We start from the raw sequence: 17,406 nt of genomic DNA, 5'->3' as shown, positions 1-17,406 counted from the left end.
TGGAAATAAGGAGGACCTGGGCACAGCTCTGTCACCATCACCGGGATTTGGGCAGGACCTGCTTCCTCTCCAAGCTATGGCCACTGTGGGCAGAGCAGACAGCTTCCTATTGGCGCCTCACTTGGTCCTGGATGAGAACAGTTCTTTCAACCTAGCAGGGTGGCACTGGGTCCGCCGGGCCCAGGGATGGCAGGACCTAGCTTTTCCTCTGTTTCTCTCGAAGGCTCCATGCGCGCTTCTATGAGCTGGCCCCCAACCTCGTCCCCATGGACTACAGGAAGAGCCCCATCGTCCATGTGCCCATGAGCCTCATCATACAGATGCCAGAGCTCCGGGTATGTCAGCGGCCAGCGGCTGCTGCGGGGGGGTCGGAGCATGGGGAATCCACACCGGGACAGGGAGTAGGGGCCCAGATCCAGACTGAAGCCTAGCTATACCCATTGTGAATGTGTTGCCCTAAGTGGACTTCTGAAACTCTCTGTGCCTCAGTTTCCCAATGTACACTTTGCATAAATGAATTATGGAAACGTGTGGGGCTTGGTAAGTGTACTGTGGATTTGTGGCTGCCTATTGCCCAGACATTTGCCCACACCAGTCTGTATGTCCCTATGTTGGGATAGCCTGGGCTGTACTTGGCAGTCCTTGGTCTGCTCTTTAAGATTATTTTTCTCTCTTTGTATCTGGTCATGGATTCTTTTTGGGGGGGGATTTGAGACAGGGTTTCTCTGTGTAGCTTTGGAGCCTATCCTGACACGAGCTCTGTAGACCAGGCTGGCCTCGAACTCACAGAGATCTGCCTGCCTCTGTCTCCCGAGTGCTGGGATTAAAGGCGTGTGCCACCAACACCCGGATGGTCATGGATTCTTGATCATCTCTAGTGGCACAACCCAGATTCGGACATTTTAGAATGTTCCTTTGGGTTTGGGCCATGTTCCCAGGGAGGCTATGGGTCTTCAGGCCACCTATACATCGACAGTTTCTCAATTTCTTCATGTGGGATATAGAAAGGACACTCCCACAGCATTGGGCATAATTCCACAGGGCTGTGGGAGTTGGCGTGGCCTCCCCTTCAGCCTGCATCCCAACTCTGTCCTGAGAGATGACAGGCACAGGCTTGGCCCTGGAAAACACTGCCTGTCCTTGAGGGGATGGGAGACCAGGATGAGTGTCATGGAGACTGTAGGAACTTTGTTTCAAGGCCTCTCAGACTGATCTGGGCTGAGCAGCTGTGATGGAAGGAACCTGGGCCCTGGATGACTTGGCATCTCTGGAAGGAATAGAGACAGTGTTGGAAATGAGAACAAATGGGCTGTGTGACTACAGGCATCAGGGCTACCTCTTTCTGCTTTTGTTGGTCCAATTATCTGACATGTTGGGGCCTTACTTCCATCCCTCACCTGTCTGGCCTGAATTTGCCCGAACCAATGACTTCCTAGAGAGGTTGTCTTGTTTTTCTGGGGACACAGCCCAGTTTGTGGAGGAAGGAGCCTGTGTATGTGTCTCTGAAAAATGGGACAGTTGGCATGCAGGCTCTGCTGAGTTTGCTGTGTTCCTGTATGGACCCTGTGTAGCATGGGAGCATGTGCCGAGTCAGGTCCTGCATCAGTGCCCCACACACTCTAACTCTGCAACTCCTCCAATAACCCGTTAAGTAGCTGTGGTTATTGCCTTGTTCTGGAGGCTTCCACTCAGGTTGTCACAGGCTCCCCTCAGACTGGGCCAAGGCTCCTGCCTCACCTACCTCAGTGACGGCTGTGCTTATCTTCAGGAGAATCCCTTCAAGGAGAGGATTGTGGAGGCTTTCTCTGAGGATGGCGAGGGGAACCTCACCTTCAATGACTTTGTGGACATGTTCTCTGTGCTCTGTGAGTCGGCACCCCGAGAGCTCAAGGCAAATTATGCCTTCAAGATCTATGGTAAGGAGGGGCTGGCAGCAGGGCGGAGCTGTGGTGCTGAAGGAGTGAGTATGAGCCATTGGAGCATCCAGTTATTGCTGGGCATACTAAGACTGCCCTTTGAAGAACATCTGCCTCAAGGGCACAAGTCATGCCTGAAATCTATATAAAGAGAAAAGGAAAGACTCCCACCCTGGGTGGGCATTAGGGTGAGGAATAGTGACTAGAGGACCAGGGGAGATTGGTCCCCTGGAGACAAGAGGACAGATACCCCACCAGAGTGAGCAGTAAGTCTTGACAAGATGAAGATGGTTTGGGATGTGGTGGTGGTGGGGGGGATCAGTGGGAGGACAGAGAATTAAACTAGGCAGAGAAGGGTGGTTATGCTCTAGAAAGATCACTGGGAAAGTTTTAATTGTGGACTTAAAAAAAAATAGGCTAAATCTGGGGCCCAAACAGGAGAGTTTCTGGGGTATCATGGTGAGCCAGGCGAGGAGGGAAATCTGCGTCCCCTCATTTCCCCAATCTGCAGACATACTGGCCACTAGAGGGCACTGGTCTCACAGAATTCTCCCTTAGCTAAATAAAGGCTGCCACACAGCTCACTCACTGTACCTGGGTCAAATCCTTACCAAGTCAGATCACAGAGGCCCAAGGAGCGATTTGAACTTTTACTGGACCAGAAGAAAAGACCCCAAACCTTCCTGCACCTTTGAGAAACTGGTGGATCTCAAAGTAGTGAGCCCATCAAGGGCTGCCTATTATTTTTGTGATTACTTCAAATGACTTTGTTTTAGACACATGGTACAGCACATCGTGCTTGCATATAAGAAAGCAGACCCTTCCAGTCCATCCTCATATATGTAGCTTCTAAAATTTCACCCATTACTCCTCAGTCTTGGACCCCACAGTGCTGCCCCTGGGAAAGGCTGTTGTCTTCCTACAAGAAGAAAGTACAGATCACATGGGGTGGGGGGGGCTCAGGTTCTTACTGTTGAATTAGCTTAGGATTCTATCCAGCCCATTCCACAGATAGCAGGCTTTCTCATGGACCCTTCCGTAGGCCCTTCACGAGAAGAGATAAACCCCACTCCACGCCCACTGTGGAGGCCTCCATAGGCAGGGGCAGAGGTGGGCAGCTCAGGCTACACTGAAGGGCTTCCTTCTGCTCTAAGTCTGACTCTGGCCAGGTTGTGACCTCAGGGAAGTCCTTGTCCTCTCCAGCTCTGTTTCTTCACCTGCAGAGTTCAGGCATGGTTTAGGTAAATGAGGAATCTTCATCTTCATCACTGCCATTCATGCGAGCCTAGTGGGCAGCAGGCATTCAGTGGGAAGGATGTCTAGACAGTGATGCTTGATCAGAGATGTGTGACACCAAGTGCGACCAAGCTGGCAGCTGTGCTGAGGGGTACAAAGGATGACTGAGCCTGCACATGGCTTGGGCCCACAAAACCACTGTGCTGTGCTCTGGGAAAGTGCTAGTGCCTTTGGCCCAGGAGACCCAGCACTGCCCTTTACTCTGTGCACAAAGGCTGTCTCTGCTCTGGCCTCTCTCTAGGGCACTAGTTCTCAACCTTCCCACTGCTGTGACCCTTTTTATAAAGTTCCTCATATTGTGGTGACCCCCAACCATGAAATGATTTCATTGCTACTTCATAGCTGTGATTTTGCTACTGCTATGAATCATGATATAAATATCTGACAGCAGGATATCTGATATGTGACCTCCAAAGGGTCATGGCCCACAGGTTGAGAATTGCTGATCTAGGGGACTCCTGCATCTCCTGACTTGACTTCTGTTTTTGTTTTTATTTTATTATTATTATTATTATTATTATTATTTTGGCTTTTTTGAGACCGGGTTTCTCTGTGTAGCTTTGGAGCCTATCCTGGCATCACTCTGGAGACCAGGCTGGCCTCAAACTCACAGAGATCTGCCTGCCTCTGCCTCCCGAGTGCTGGGATTAAAGGCATGCGCCACCAATGCCCGGCTTGTTTTTGTTTTTAATTGACAGATTAAGTTGTACACATTTACTACATACAACATGAGATATGTGGGAATTAGTCACGTGTGTCTGGAGGCCTACCAGAGGTGATGAGGTGCCATTTAGAAAGTGTAGGTCCTACAGTCAAATGGACCCAGTCAGAGTCCTTGCTCCATCCTGACTGGATCTCTGACTTGGACTCCGGTATTTGGCCTCTCTGGGTTCTGACTTCCCTGGCTCTAGGAGTCCACCATGGGGTGAGGCCAGGAAGGCTATTTGGCTTCAGTGGGAAGTTTTCAGTGTGCTTCAGATTTGGAAGTGTTTGGGCTGTGGCTGTGTGCAGTGTCATTGTGGGGGTTTGTGGGTTCCCCAAATGTTAATTGTTGACTGTGGATGCTTAACATAGGCCTTGTGTGTGAGCCTGTTGGTTTCAAGGAACCCCACTATTGTCTGAGTTCATAGAGATACTCTGGGGCTCCAGAGGCTGGGGAGAAATCAGTGTGGTCACCCGGGAGGAAGGGGAAACACTGGCCAGGACACCTTTGTCCTGGAAGCCCCTGGAGAGACTCAGCCCTGTCTTGACCTTCTCTATTCACCCTCGTAACCGCACAGACTTCAACACTGACAATTTCATCTGTAAAGAAGATTTAGAGCTGACCCTGGCGCGACTCACTAAGTCAGAGCTGGATGAGGATGAGGTCGTGCTTGTCTGCGACAAAGTCATTGAGGAAGCTGACTTGGATGGTGATGGCAAGCTGGGCTTCGCTGATTTTGAGGACATGATTGCCAAGGCCCCTGATTTTCTCAGGTGCTGTTACCCCAGGGCCTGGGCTTGGGTTGGATAGGTCAGAGCATTAGGGTCACAGCTGGCTACCTGGTCTCATGGGGCCTCCATGGGCAATGATATATGCAGACCTGAAGTAGCAGGTTGAAGCCCCGCTCCCCAGGTACATGACTACTCAATCCTGAGAGGGATCAAGAGCTTTCATGGTGCATGGGGAGGATCGAGACTCTGCAGGCTGGACACTGGACATCTGCCCCTTCTGAGCCTCCTGTAATTACCTCTATGCAGCTTCCCTTAAGGGAACAACCAGGGTTAGGTTAGCTTTCCCCTGTGGAGCCTTCTGCCCAGCCCACAGCCTCTCACCCTCTCTACTCTTTCTCTTTCCAGCACCTTCCACATCCGAATCTGAGGACACTGCCAAGGCTGCAGGGGCCTAGAAGTCTGCCCTCTGGCCTGCTGTCTGTGAAGGTGTGGCTTCTGGGGGCCTAGAAGTCTACCCTCTGGCCTGCTGTCTGTGCAGGTGTGGTTTCCAGGCACTTCAGGAAAGGGGCTGTAGCCTCTGGGGTTCTCCTCACCCATGGACATTTCCTGTGGCCCTTTCAGCAAAAAACAAATAAAAAAAAAAACTTAACATCGATGAGGTTGTAAAGAGCAAGACCCTTCCCAGGGTCCCCAGTGGTTCACCCACCAAATCAACAGTCCCCCTGAGGGTCCTCTCAACCACCCCTTCTCCTGCCCTGTCCTTTTCTCACCTAGCAGTGTCCTCCTAGGAGGGGAAGATGGGAAACCTAGCAGGAGAGGTGGGGCTGGATTATCCATATACTGGGAAGACACCCAGGGCTAATTGCAAAAAAAAAAAAAAAAAAAAAAAAAACAGAGACTGGGGTTTTAACAAGCTATGCAATCTTTTACTAAAATCAAGGCTGGGCTGTTACCCTCCCACCCCCCAAAACTCCCCCATCCTCTACTTTCCCAATGTGAAGCTGTATAAGCAGTAGGTCCAAAGGGCTCTGCCCCTGTGTCTTGAACACTACCACACCTACCCTCCCCAATGGCATGGTGTCACTGGTGTGTGCTGACCTCAGATTTGTGAACTCCTAGGAATAAAACACTTTTGTGTCCTGCACTTTCGGTGTCTGTCACGTTAGGAATTAGCCTTAGGAATGCTCAGTGGTACCTTCCAGGCAGTCTGGGAAGTCTTAGCCTGGGGGAAGCACTGCACTCCAGGTCTGGTGCTAATGGGTTTCAGGTGAGATTGTTTCCATTTCTCTAGTAGCAGTTACATCTGCCTAACAAGTGCTCACCACTGTTTGCTCCAGGCTGTCCCACTACTCTTAAACCTTTCATCACAATGTCTACCAAGAAATAGCTTTCCTCACAAATGTGCCCTGAGCCAGTTCTGCCCAGAGCCTGGGTGGAGGTGTGTGGAGGTGGGCACTGCGGTCTTGGTTTCTTGCCTCCAGTGAATAGAGGCAGGGTAGAGAGAGAGAAGAAAGCAGGTTAGTTGCTCTCCCTGTGCTAGTGGGGACACATGGACAAGGGGAGTGGTACAAAACAGGAGAAGATCCCTGGGAGAGCTAGCTTGGCCAAGGGAACAGTTGGAGCAAGAGGCCTAAGTGCCCCGTTCCAAAGCTGGTGACCTGGCAAAGCCCTAGGACCTCTCTGCAGGGAACCACCAGGCTGATGGGTTTCATGGAGGAATCTGTGTTGATCCACAGGTCAGGACTGGCTGGAGGCAGAGGGCAGGAAGGGGTGACCTGCTCACGTAGGCTGGCTTCAGATGATGCCCAGAAGTGCATCCCAAGCTTAAGCCTGCCTCAACAAGGGCTGTCTGTTCAGGCCCTCACCGATTATGTCCTCAAATGAGTTGTGGGTCTCAGTTTCTTCATATGTAGTGCAAGCTAGGAGCATGCATAGTGAGGCTAGGTTACAGATGGAGAAGCTGAACAGGAAGACTGGGGGAGTTCCTGGGAGCTGGGAGTTCCTGGCAGTTCCCAGAAAGACTGGGGTTAGTTTCCAGCCTGCTGCCGGAGTCAGCCAGGGCTGGACCTTGGCTGGACTCAGCCTCTTGCTCTAATTCTCCTGGGGCAGGTACAGAGGATGTGGCTCCTGGCCTTCTCCTATCACCCAGCAAGACCACCATGAGGAAGGGAACTGCTTTGTTCTCAGAAGATGTCATTTAGCCAGTTGGAAGAATGTCTTAGCAGGGGGCCTGCCACATGCTTGTTAAGCATCTGAGGTATGAGGCAGCTCCACATGTTCATCAGCCCAGGCCTCTACATGTTCATTCACCCAGCCCTGCCTTTAGTTAGTCCTTACTCTTGCTGGCCTTATTTCCTTCATTGTGTGGATGGACAGCATTGAGGACATATCCAGGAGTTGCACGCTTTGCCAAAGTCTCTCCTGTGCCTTCCCAGGTGGTACCCAGGCTGCATCCTAGAACCTGGTTCCACAGTCGCTGGTTGTGTCACATCTTCAGGTGAGCTGAGGGTATCCAGTAATCCCAGGTGTGGCCTGGGTACCAGGACTCCCTCTGGATACCAGGCCTCCCTCAGAATTTGTGCCTCTTGTCTGTGAAGAAGAACCTCCGGAACTTGTCAGGCTGGAAGGAAGGGAGAGGTGTTGGGGCCTGGACTCCCCAGCAGAGAAGGAAAGACCCAGGGTCAGAAGCTCTTAGCTTGGGTCTGGGGTGAGGGCCCAAGCTAGAGAAATGACGCCAAAATGCAATGCTGGTATGGCTCCCACAAGCCTCTCCAGGGCCCCAACGCCCACTTTCAGCCTTCAAATTTAAGATGAGGATTTGCTTTTGGCTAAGAAGTGTGATGGGAAGAGAGGAAGGTAAAAAAGAGGTGGAAAATTCTGAAGAGCATTGTCTTCCCTCCTGAGTATGTCCTGGAGATTCTGCCCCCTCCTACCCAGCTGGGGCCTTGCTGTGCCCTGGTGGGACAGGATGGAGGAGGATGGGGTCATATACAGGACTCCCAGGGTTAGAGGAGGACATGGGGACATTTAGGGGAAGAGCAGACATGGCTTCGGAGGTCCTTAAAGGACTGTCCACTGCCTAGGCCTCAGAGGACCAACACCTCAGAGAATGATGGGGATAAGAGCTGGAGCAGGAGGACACAGCCCTGCGCTGAGGGAGGAGCTGGTTCCCCTGCAGGCCTTTGCTCTAAAGCTCAGGATGTCCCTGTTCAGGCCAGCCTCAGCTTCCCAGACTTGAGGCTGTGTCCGCAGGAAGGGACCTTTCTATCCTCTTGTTCACAGGTATAGGCAGCTGAGGGATTGAGAGGGGCTTGGTGGGCTCAGATGCCTCCCTGGGGACCCAGGAGTAGCCACCTCCCTCTGGTGTTCTTACCCAGCCCTCCATGTTCTCCTTTCTATCATGAATTCTCAGAAATAGCCGCCCTATTCACTGAAAGCCACCTCGACAGTGTCTTGTCAAGAGAGGATGTGGGACACTTTCCTTGGGCAGCTGCCATGGGCATAACCAGATGGTCAGCCCATTTTACAGACAAGGAAGAGAGAGCCTGGGTAAGGTTGCCAAGTAAAACTACAGGCTGCTCAGTTAAATCTGAGTTCTAGGTAAATAAGAAACTTATGATTTTTTGAGACATATTAAAACTTCCGGTTTAAGTCTGGTGGTGGTGACACATGCCTTTAATCCCAGCACATAGGAGGCAGAGGCAGGCAGATCTCTGTGAGTTTAAGACCAGCCTGGTCTACGAGAGCTAGCTCCAAGACAGCCTCCAAAGACACAGAGAAACCCTGTCTCAAAAAACCAAAACAAGAAAACCCCCAAAACCAAAAAAAAAAAAAAAAAAAAAAAAAAACAAACTACTGGTTTATGTACAATTCAAATTTAACTAGATGCGTTGTATTTTTATCTTGATGAATTTGGCATCCCTGATCTTCAGGGAAATTGTCATGACCAAAGCCACAGGCTAGAGAGCTGCTTATTCATGACTAGGGCCAAGGGCCTCCTTTCTATCTGCCAGTGGTTCCCAGAGCCCTACAGTGGGGTTGCCATAGAGAAAGCTCTTGGGTGGGCTGGAAGCCCCCATTTTACCCCACAATCTAGTAACTGTTAATCTCACCCATATATCACTAGGTGGAAAGTTCTGGGCACTTCTGAGCAGTAACCTCTTCATGCTTGAGGACCATACATAGTTTCTCTCTCTATAGTTCTGGCATCCTAGAGTTCACTATATAAGCCAGGCTGGCCTCAAACTCACAAAAACCTTCCTGATTCTGCTATTCTAGTGCTGGAATTAATGACGTGTCCCACCATGTCTGGATCACCAGGTATTTTGTAAGGACCTGGCCACCCACCCCCTCAGGGAACTCACCTTGTTCACCCGTCCAGTATCCTTGTTCTTGGAGGCTGGGATTTGCTCATAGGTGTTCCCTGGCTCTGGGAGCTGAGAGGTCCCCAAGATCTTCTCATGGCCACAGTCCATGGGCCCTGAGAGTTGGCTGTATGTGGGACTGACTCCAGGGTATGGGAGCTTGGCAGTGCCATGCCAGCAGGGTGGAATCTGCTCGTAAGTACTGCCTTCTTGGTCTGGTCTGTCCCTACCCTCCTGAAGTAGGCCTGCTGTCCCAACAAGCTGGTAGGTATCTACAGAACTGGCTTCAGAGGAGGACTGAGCCTCGTGGCTCAACTTTAGAAACCCCTGCCTCCAAGTAGTAGGCTGTGATCCCACGGCCTCAGAATTGGGGGGTAGGGAGAATCCCAAGGAAGCATAAGGCATGGTAGCATTCTGGTCTGTCTTCACCCCAGATGGAGCAGGCTCTGGACTATTGGGGTTGCTCTGGTCTTCATCTGAGAGTTTCTTTGAGGACTTCCTGCCTGGAGAACAAGCCAGGCAGCCAGCTGGAGGTAGCCTGTGCCTGCCACACATATCTGTGCCCAGGCCTTGCTGTGCCAAGTTCATCTTCTTCAAGTCTGCGTAAATGATGTCATTGGGGCCTGCAGAAGGCTCATCCAGAAAAGAGGGACTCCTCTGAGGAATAGGGGGCACTCGAATGTGTGCCTGGGAGAGAGGGACAGAGAATGTCTTTAAAAGCACCCCACTGTTACCATGACCTCATACCCCCGAGCTATCTTTATAAGCCTCCCTTCCCCTTTTTTGCTTCAGTTTGGCTAGCATATGCAAGGGTTGGTTCATGACCTTCATGTTTCCTGTCTCTATGATTCTAAGTACAGTCTTTTCCTTAGCATCCAAGGTAACCAGTTTGACAGCCAACCCAAACTCATCCTGCCTGGTCCTCCTGCCTCCAGCATGGTCCATTGGTCCCTCAGGTCCCCATGAGCTCACTCACTCATGGCTACATACCCTTACAGAGTAGCTTTATCCCAAGCCTATTGGTCATAGATCCTTTCAACAAGTATTTACTGAGTACCAACTACATGACAGGCCGTCTTAAGACCTGAGGACAGCTTGAGTTTACATTCTAATTTGGAAACCCACACCATGGGGGCTGTGCTAAAGAGTATACAAGGATTTGATGTAGCATATGATATATGAAAATGCTTCATAGGTAGTGTCATGTCAGCTCATGATCAGTGCCGTGGAGAGCAAGGCAGGTAACAGTAGAGAAAATAACAAGTGGGAATGGCGGCATGGGCTGTAGGTCAGGTGGCGTTTTTAAGGAGAGACGAAATGCAGTAAGAGACAAGTGACATCACTTTCTGGAAAGAAGAGACCCAGGCAGAGTATACAGCAAGTTCAAAGGCTGGTGGGCTTAAGGGAGATTTAGAAAGCCAATGCGGCCATGGTGAGGAAGGGAAGGAGGTTTGGATACTGGAGATGCTCTTGTAAACCCTGGGGATTTTAGGTTGTATTTTGAGTTTAAGAAGTCCTTTGGCAGCTGGGCATGGTGGCGCACGCCTTTAATCCCCAGCACTCAGGAGGCATAGGCAGGCAGATCTCTGTGAGTTTGAGGCCAGCCTGGTCTACAGAGTGGGTTCCAGGACAGCCAGGGCTGTTACACAGAGAAACCCTGTCTGGAAAAACAAAACTAAAGCAAAACCAAAACCAAACCCTTGGTATGCTGTGGTCTAGGTATCAAGGACATTCTCTGAGCCTATCCCATCAGACAGACATCCCGTTTTACAGTTTACTAAGTGGTTTTCGGGTATCTCATAACTGTTCTCATTGAGGCCTCCCAAAAACATCGGGAATGGTAAATAGACTCAGAGAGTATGTGCCTCACATAAAGTCTCTCGGAGAGAAAGCAGAAAAGTCTAGTCTAGGTTTGAACTCTATCCAGATGACCAGGGCAGGCGATAGCATTGGTGAATCCCTGGGGACTGACACTAAGTTATGCTTCTTACACTGTGGGCCTGATGTTCACCCTCTATGCCTGAAGATACTGCTCTGGTGGTTTCTAAGGACCTGGCTGTGGCATGACCCCCACCCACATCCCAAGCTAGCAGCCATCAGCCAATGTGGCACAGAATCCTCCTCACCTCCACATTCTCCTCTTTCAAGAGAGTCCAGGAATTCACATCCAGGTCTTTCTTGGTGTGCAGGAAGGAGACCTGAGGCTTTGCAGGAAGGCGGGGGCTGGTGGTCTTGTCAGCAACCACAGTGGGAAATTCCATGGCAGCTGGATTTTCCATATTAGTCTGCTGGAAACCCGTGTTGACAGCATCATACAGGTCATTTTCCTCTAGCTGTAGGCAGTGAGGATACAATATAACATGCTATAGTCATACACTGGCAGCCTCAAACTGCCTGCCGGGACGGCAGGGGAACATCCCACTAGGTTTCTGACTGTGGGTAAGGTACGTTGTTGAATGAGGGCCATGACTCCTCTGAGTTCCCTTGATAAGATGTGCCTGTGTAATTGCCGCCCCAAGTCTGACACCCTGTCCCACCTCCCTCACTCTGGGAAGAAGGGTGCCTACCCGTGGGCAAGCAGCAGCAAGGGTCTCCCCAAAAGGCTCAAGCTGCACCTCCTGGTAATGGCGTAAGAGCTCATCCAGAGTGCTGTGGCTGAGGGTGTCTCCTGAGACAAGGTAGCGTCGATTTCGGAGCTGGTTGATAACAAAATGACGGCATCGATCACTACCCCTGCAACACAATTACAGGTGGGCTGGGTTGGACTGCTGGCTACAAGTGGGCCAGCTATGCCTCTGACGATTTCCATCATAGACTCATCTGACCAAGTGCTACCCTCCCCATGTGTTCCTAGGGGAATGGCGGGGGCAGGGGGCTCAAATGGCCTCACACATGCTGTGCAAGTGCTGTGACATTGAACCATGCCCCCAGCCCTATTTACTTAGCTATCTTTTTTTTTTTTTTTCTTCCGGAGACAGGGTTTCTCTGTGTAGCTTTGGAGCCTATCCTGGCACTTGCTCTGGAGACCAGGCTGGCCTTGAACTCACAGAGATCTGCCTGCCTCTGCCTCCCGAGTGCTAGGATTAAAGGTGTGTGCCACTAACGCCTGGCTTACTTAGCTATCTTAACTTTAAATCCTTTAATTGTTTACTCATTTATTCTTGAGAGAAGATCTCACTTTATAGTCCAGGCTAGCCTACGGCTATATGGTCCAGGTTGGCCTCAAACTCAGGTGGATCCTCCTGCCCCAGTCTCTCCAGTGCTAGGACAAGAGGTATGAGTTACCATGCTTGGCTAATACTGTATTTTAGAAGCTCAAAATGAATGAAAGACAGTAACAACCCATAAACATAAAAACACTGAGGAAGGAAGTACCAAAGCCTCCAGTAACGACACGATCCAACCCTTTACCATTCAGCTTCATCCAGACCCCATCCTCCAGAACAACTGAACCTCCCCTCCTACAAAGTCCCACCCTCTTGATTTTTCTTTTATTTAATGCAAGAATGATTTAAACACAGAACACACATCATGGGTGTGAAGCACACGTCATGCCCGTGTAACCATGTGAAGATCAGGATATAAAACCTTGCCTGGCCCCTCCCTGCCACAGGTGGCCTCTCTCTGACCCTATTGCGATACTTTGTTTTTTCCTTTATGGAATTTCAAATAAATGAAAATTATGCAAAAATCCTCATTTGTATCTCATTTCCTTCACTAGATGTATTTTGTTTCAAATTCACTAAGGTCCAAGTAGATTTAACTTCTTCCTTTCAAAAGTTATGTGTAGTGTCTCATCTGATAGAAAACCTATAGTCTGTTGGGTATTTGGGCTGTTTCCTTATTGAGGTTGTTATAAATATAGCTGTTACGCTTATCTTCTGTGAATGCATGTGCTGACATCTACTGAGAATATGCCAAAGAGCAGCAGGAGCAAGATAAATCAAAAGATATGTACACACACATACACATACATACATGCACACACATACATACATACACACATGAATACACACATATACACACACAAATATACACACATGCACACACATACATACATACATTCATGCACACATACACATACACACACATGCACACACATACATATATACATTCACGCACACATACACATACACACACATGCACACACATACATATATACATTCACGCACACATACACATACACACACATGCACACACATACATACACACACGAATACACACACATATACATATACATACACGCATGCACACACATATACATACATACACACACACATACATACACACACACATGCACACACATACATATACACACATACACAGAGAGCTTGTGTGGGGTTCTTCCTCTATTCTGGGAAGGCCGTTCTCTTCAATTTCAGGAAGGATGCACATGTTGTGGCGAGGGAGGAAGGAGACACTCCATCCAGCCATCCAGACCAGCTGAGTCCATCCTGGCCATCAATGGGGTGACAGATATCACAGCCAGATTGCCTTCACATCCAAATATACCAGTCTTTTATAGTGAGTGCTTTTTATGTCTAAGAAAATTTTGTTTATCCCATTCTAAGGCAGTTAGTTTGCTTATTGGACTGTTCTCTTGTTTCTTTTAAGAAAGATTATTGTTTTCTACCTTGGATCTATGATCCTTGTATTGTTATTAATTGTTGTACCTTGTACACCCCCTAATTTGCATATCATGTGCCTTGTGCCAATTATAGGAAAACTAGGAACGGTGTGAATCAGGATGCTGCTCATCTCTGGACTCTTCTGTCCCTTTGGACTATTTCTACCTCTCTGAGCACTTCCTCTCACTGCCTTTTATAAGGCGGCATTCTGCCTAAGGTCTCCTGAGAGAGAGAGAAGCTCAAAGAAATACAGAATAAAGGAAAATCAAAACTGAAAAGAGATTTGAAAAATGCTTACTTGTTATATTTCAAAGTGCCCAAAGTAGTGTCTGGGGGAAATGAGTTCTGATCAATGATTAATATTTGTTTAGACCTTCCATGGCTTGTGCACTCTGTGCCAGGCACTTTCAAAAGCGTCATCTTATTGAGCACTTCCAGTCGTCCTGTGATATGGTAGATAACTAGAATGTTCCTATTTTACATATGAGATGGCAGGGGCACGGAGAGGCAAAGAAACTTCCTCTGGGATAGGATCTGAACAAGGAGAGTCTGTGCACATAATTTGAATCAGAATCTGAAGACTTGGAAGTTTGCCCTGCAGCCCTGGCCTCCTTCCAGGTCTCCAGTGAGAGCCTTCTACCTTCCCAACTCAGCCCACTTTCAGACCGGGGTTTGCCGTCATCACCTCTGACTTCGTACTAGGCCCATGTCTCCTCCTCTTTTGTCTCATAGCCTTACATGACTAAGACCCAAGATCTTCATAGTCAATGATGGCATGGGTCCCCCACAGCCTTTACACCTCTAGACTATCTGCAGTTCTCCCTCCTTATGCTGTTAGGAGGACCCGGGTGAAGTGACAGTCTGCTTGGATCCCTTCTCTGTATCAGAATTCTCATACAAAGCTATCCTGTCCCCGGATACCCTGTATCCTGCTGCACCTAGAGACCTGGGGGCTCTCAAAACCTTACACTTCTGTTCATGCCAGTCCATCTGCTAGAAGATCTTGTTATACCCAACCATGCCTTCTTCCCACCAGCAAATAGCTATTCCTCCCTTACTGGGCTCAGAGTTCACCTGTGCCCAGCAGGAAGGTGTTTTATCTGCCTCCCCTCACCCCTTTGGAGGCTGCAGCACTGTCCTTGGCATATGGTCAGTGCTGCTGCTCCAAAAGGGTTGGCCAAGCATGGGACGGATGGATCATGGAGCTGGGGCCCAGGCAAAACCAGACAGGGCTTCTGGGCCTCCCTGTTTATAAGCAGGCTCTGGGTTATGGAGTTTTGAGGCTGCCTGGCCCTTCATAAAGGGCTTCCCACTTACCTGTAAGACAAGATGTAGCCGACGGCCCGATCACTGAGGCGGACAAGGAAGGAACCAAGAGCTTTGTCCCTGAGTAGCTGCTCTGTCTGCCTGAACAGAGGACATGCCATTAACTGGGGTTTGTACCCCTCATAACAACCAAGCAGTCTGAATTAGACCTGCCTCGGGATCCTTGCAAGCCTTGGCTTTGAGTCCTAGATTGAGGCAGTCTTTTAGCCCTTGATAGAGAACCTTCTTAGACCTCTGACTGGCTCTGAGGCCTCTTAAGGTGCAATCCATGCTTGGTCCTGGCTCACATGAGCAAACTAGAGACTCAGCCTGGAGTTGGATGTGAGTCCTGAGGCGCCTTCCCCTCCCCACTGAGGCCTTGCCAGCCGGTGCAGTGGACACTGCCTGCAGCTACTTGCTTTCCACCTGGATAACTACATAGTGAGAATGATGCCACAGGGCTGGAGACTTTTGCATTGGCAGGAATCCCTCTCTTGGGGCTAGGTGTACAGTTATGCAAGATGTGTACTGCTTAAGAGTTTCTGCAGCAAAGAGCTGCTGCTATGTCTCAAGCTTGGCTACAAGAGAAGTTTACAGGAACTCACCCCCGCCCCCCCCCAACTCCTTTCATGTCCTTTTACACAATGTCAAGTGTTTTGGAGGCACGGCAGAAAATTCTAGCTTCTTTTTTTTTTATTGGCTTGGCAGAACACAGGCCATATATTTCTTTATCCACTTACTCACCAAGTCAGAGCTACCTTCGTAATTTGTAGGGGTCAGTGCCAAATGATTATGTAGGATCCCTTATTTCCTAACAAAGAGTGTGGAGACAGTGACAGCAGAGTATTAAAGCAGGCACGCAGGTCCCCCCTGAACATGCAGCCTCATGTTATTCAGAAAACTGTCTCTGGTGCTGTGTGAGGCACTGGGCCAGGACCTGGTGGGCTTTGCCTCTCATTCCTTCCTCCATCTAGTATTGGGAAGCTTGGCAATCTAGAGCAATCAAAATGCCAAATCCCACATTCTGGCCCCTATGCCAGGATAAGCATGTGTCTAGGTTTCCTGGCCAGTTCTCTAGCTTAGTGACAATAGCTGGTGCATGACACAGTCTCAGAGCTCATCTAAACATGCCCAGCCCCGACAGGTCCACTTTCTGTCCTTCCCATAGCTGCAAAGACCCCAGGAGGGAAATGCCCTTCATTCCTGCCTTCAGAAGCTTCCTTAATCTGTCCCCTCCACCCCCAGGGTTCTGGCTAGTGAGAGAAAGGTCAGGAGCCCAGAGTTCCAGTATTCTTGGGCAATATTCTGTCCTGAGGAACTGTGGGCCATGCTGGCCATGTTGTCAGGGGCAGTCTTACTTGCGGGTGATGAATCCATGAAACCAGGGGGGCAGAGCTCCATTCTGCAGGATAGAGGGTGCCTGTGTCTCCATGAACCACTTCAGAGCCAACTCCTGGATTTCAGCCAAGGCCCGCCCATCCCCTGCCTCCCCTATTGCCTTAGCCAGATGCAGTTGCTCTGGACCACCCTCCATCCTGGTGAGCACTGACAGGAAATAAGTCCTGATGGTTGCAGTCCTTTATATCTGTATGTGATGTAGCTCATTTGCCTGAACCCACACCCTCCCCAATGCCTGCAGCATACAAGAGTCCTATTACCTCTGGACTGGCAGGTGCTTCTTTGTGAAGCTTTGGGGCCAGGTGTTTTTGACTGGCTAGAGTCACTAGCAGGAGGCTACCACAGTCACCTGGTGAGGGACAGGCTGCTAGAGTCACTAGCAGGGGGCTACCATAGCAGCCTGGTGAGGGACAGGCTGACTAGAGTCACTAGCAGGAGGCTACCATAGCAGCCTGGTGAGTGACAGGCTGACTAGAGTCACTAGCAGGAGGCTACCATAGCAGCCTGGTGAGTGACAGGCTGACTAGAGTCACTAGCAGGAGGCTACCACAGTCACCTGGTGAGTGACAGGCTGACTAGAGTCACTAGCAGGAGGCTACCATAGCAGCCTGGTGAGTGACAGGCTGACTAGAGTCACTAGCAGGAGGCTACCATAGCAGCCTGGTGAGTGACAGGCTGACTAGAGTCACTAGCAGGAGGCTACCACAGTCACCTGGTGAGGGACAGGCTGACTAGAGTCACTAGCAGGGGGCTACCATAGCAGCCTGGTGAGGGACAGGCTGACTAGAGTCACTAGCAGGAGGCTACCATAGCAGCCTGGTGAGTGACAGGCTGACTAGAGTCACTAGCAGGAGGCTACCATAGCAGCCTGGTGAGTGACAGGCTGACTAGAGTCACTAGCAGGGGGCTACCATAGCAGCCTGGTGAGGGACAGGCTGACTAGAGTCACTAACAGGAGGCTACCATAGCAGCCTGGTGAGTGACAGGCTGACTAGAGTCACTAGCAGGAGGCTACCATAGCAGCCTGGTGAGTGACAGGCTGACTAGAGTCACTAGCAGGAGGCT

The 17,406-nt window shown here is 50.0% G+C and overlaps 2 protein-coding genes across 10 annotated transcripts in view; one reads left to right on the top strand and one right to left on the bottom strand.

Moving 5' to 3' along the window:
* The window catches only part of Cib2 (calcium and integrin binding family member 2), an 18,589-nt gene extending 12,799 nt beyond the window's left edge, over positions 1-5,790 (top strand). For all 9 annotated transcript variants that reach the window (XM_027415062.2, XM_027415065.2, XM_035443706.1 and 6 more), the window contains 4 exons: positions 224-335; positions 1,769-1,916; positions 4,493-4,688; positions 5,052-5,790. In XM_027415062.2, coding sequence (XP_027270863.1) covers positions 224-335; positions 1,769-1,916; positions 4,493-4,688; positions 5,052-5,073 — 478 coding nt within the window. In that variant the 3' untranslated portion in view covers positions 5,074-5,790. The remainder of the gene's footprint in view (positions 1-223; positions 336-1,768; positions 1,917-4,492; positions 4,689-5,051) is intronic.
* Positions 5,791-7,215: 1,425 nt separating this feature from the next.
* On the bottom strand, positions 7,216-16,477 carry Sh2d7 (SH2 domain containing 7). The gene is made up of 6 exons (XM_027415061.2): positions 16,302-16,477; positions 14,956-15,045; positions 11,578-11,743; positions 11,137-11,343; positions 9,011-9,697; positions 7,216-7,266 (listed from the first exon to the last, which is right to left on the bottom strand). Exons 1-6 carry the CDS (start codon positions 16,475-16,477, stop codon positions 7,216-7,218), a joined length of 1,377 nt encoding a protein of 458 aa, XP_027270862.1.
* Between the last annotated feature and the right edge of the window lie 929 nt (positions 16,478-17,406).

This window comes from Cricetulus griseus, chromosome 4 (genome assembly GCF_003668045.3).
Source record: "Cricetulus griseus strain 17A/GY chromosome 4, alternate assembly CriGri-PICRH-1.0, whole genome shotgun sequence".
In the NCBI taxonomy this organism is placed as follows: Eukaryota; Metazoa; Chordata; class Mammalia; order Rodentia; family Cricetidae; genus Cricetulus; species Cricetulus griseus.
This window is presented reverse-complemented; position numbering and strand designations above follow the sequence as displayed.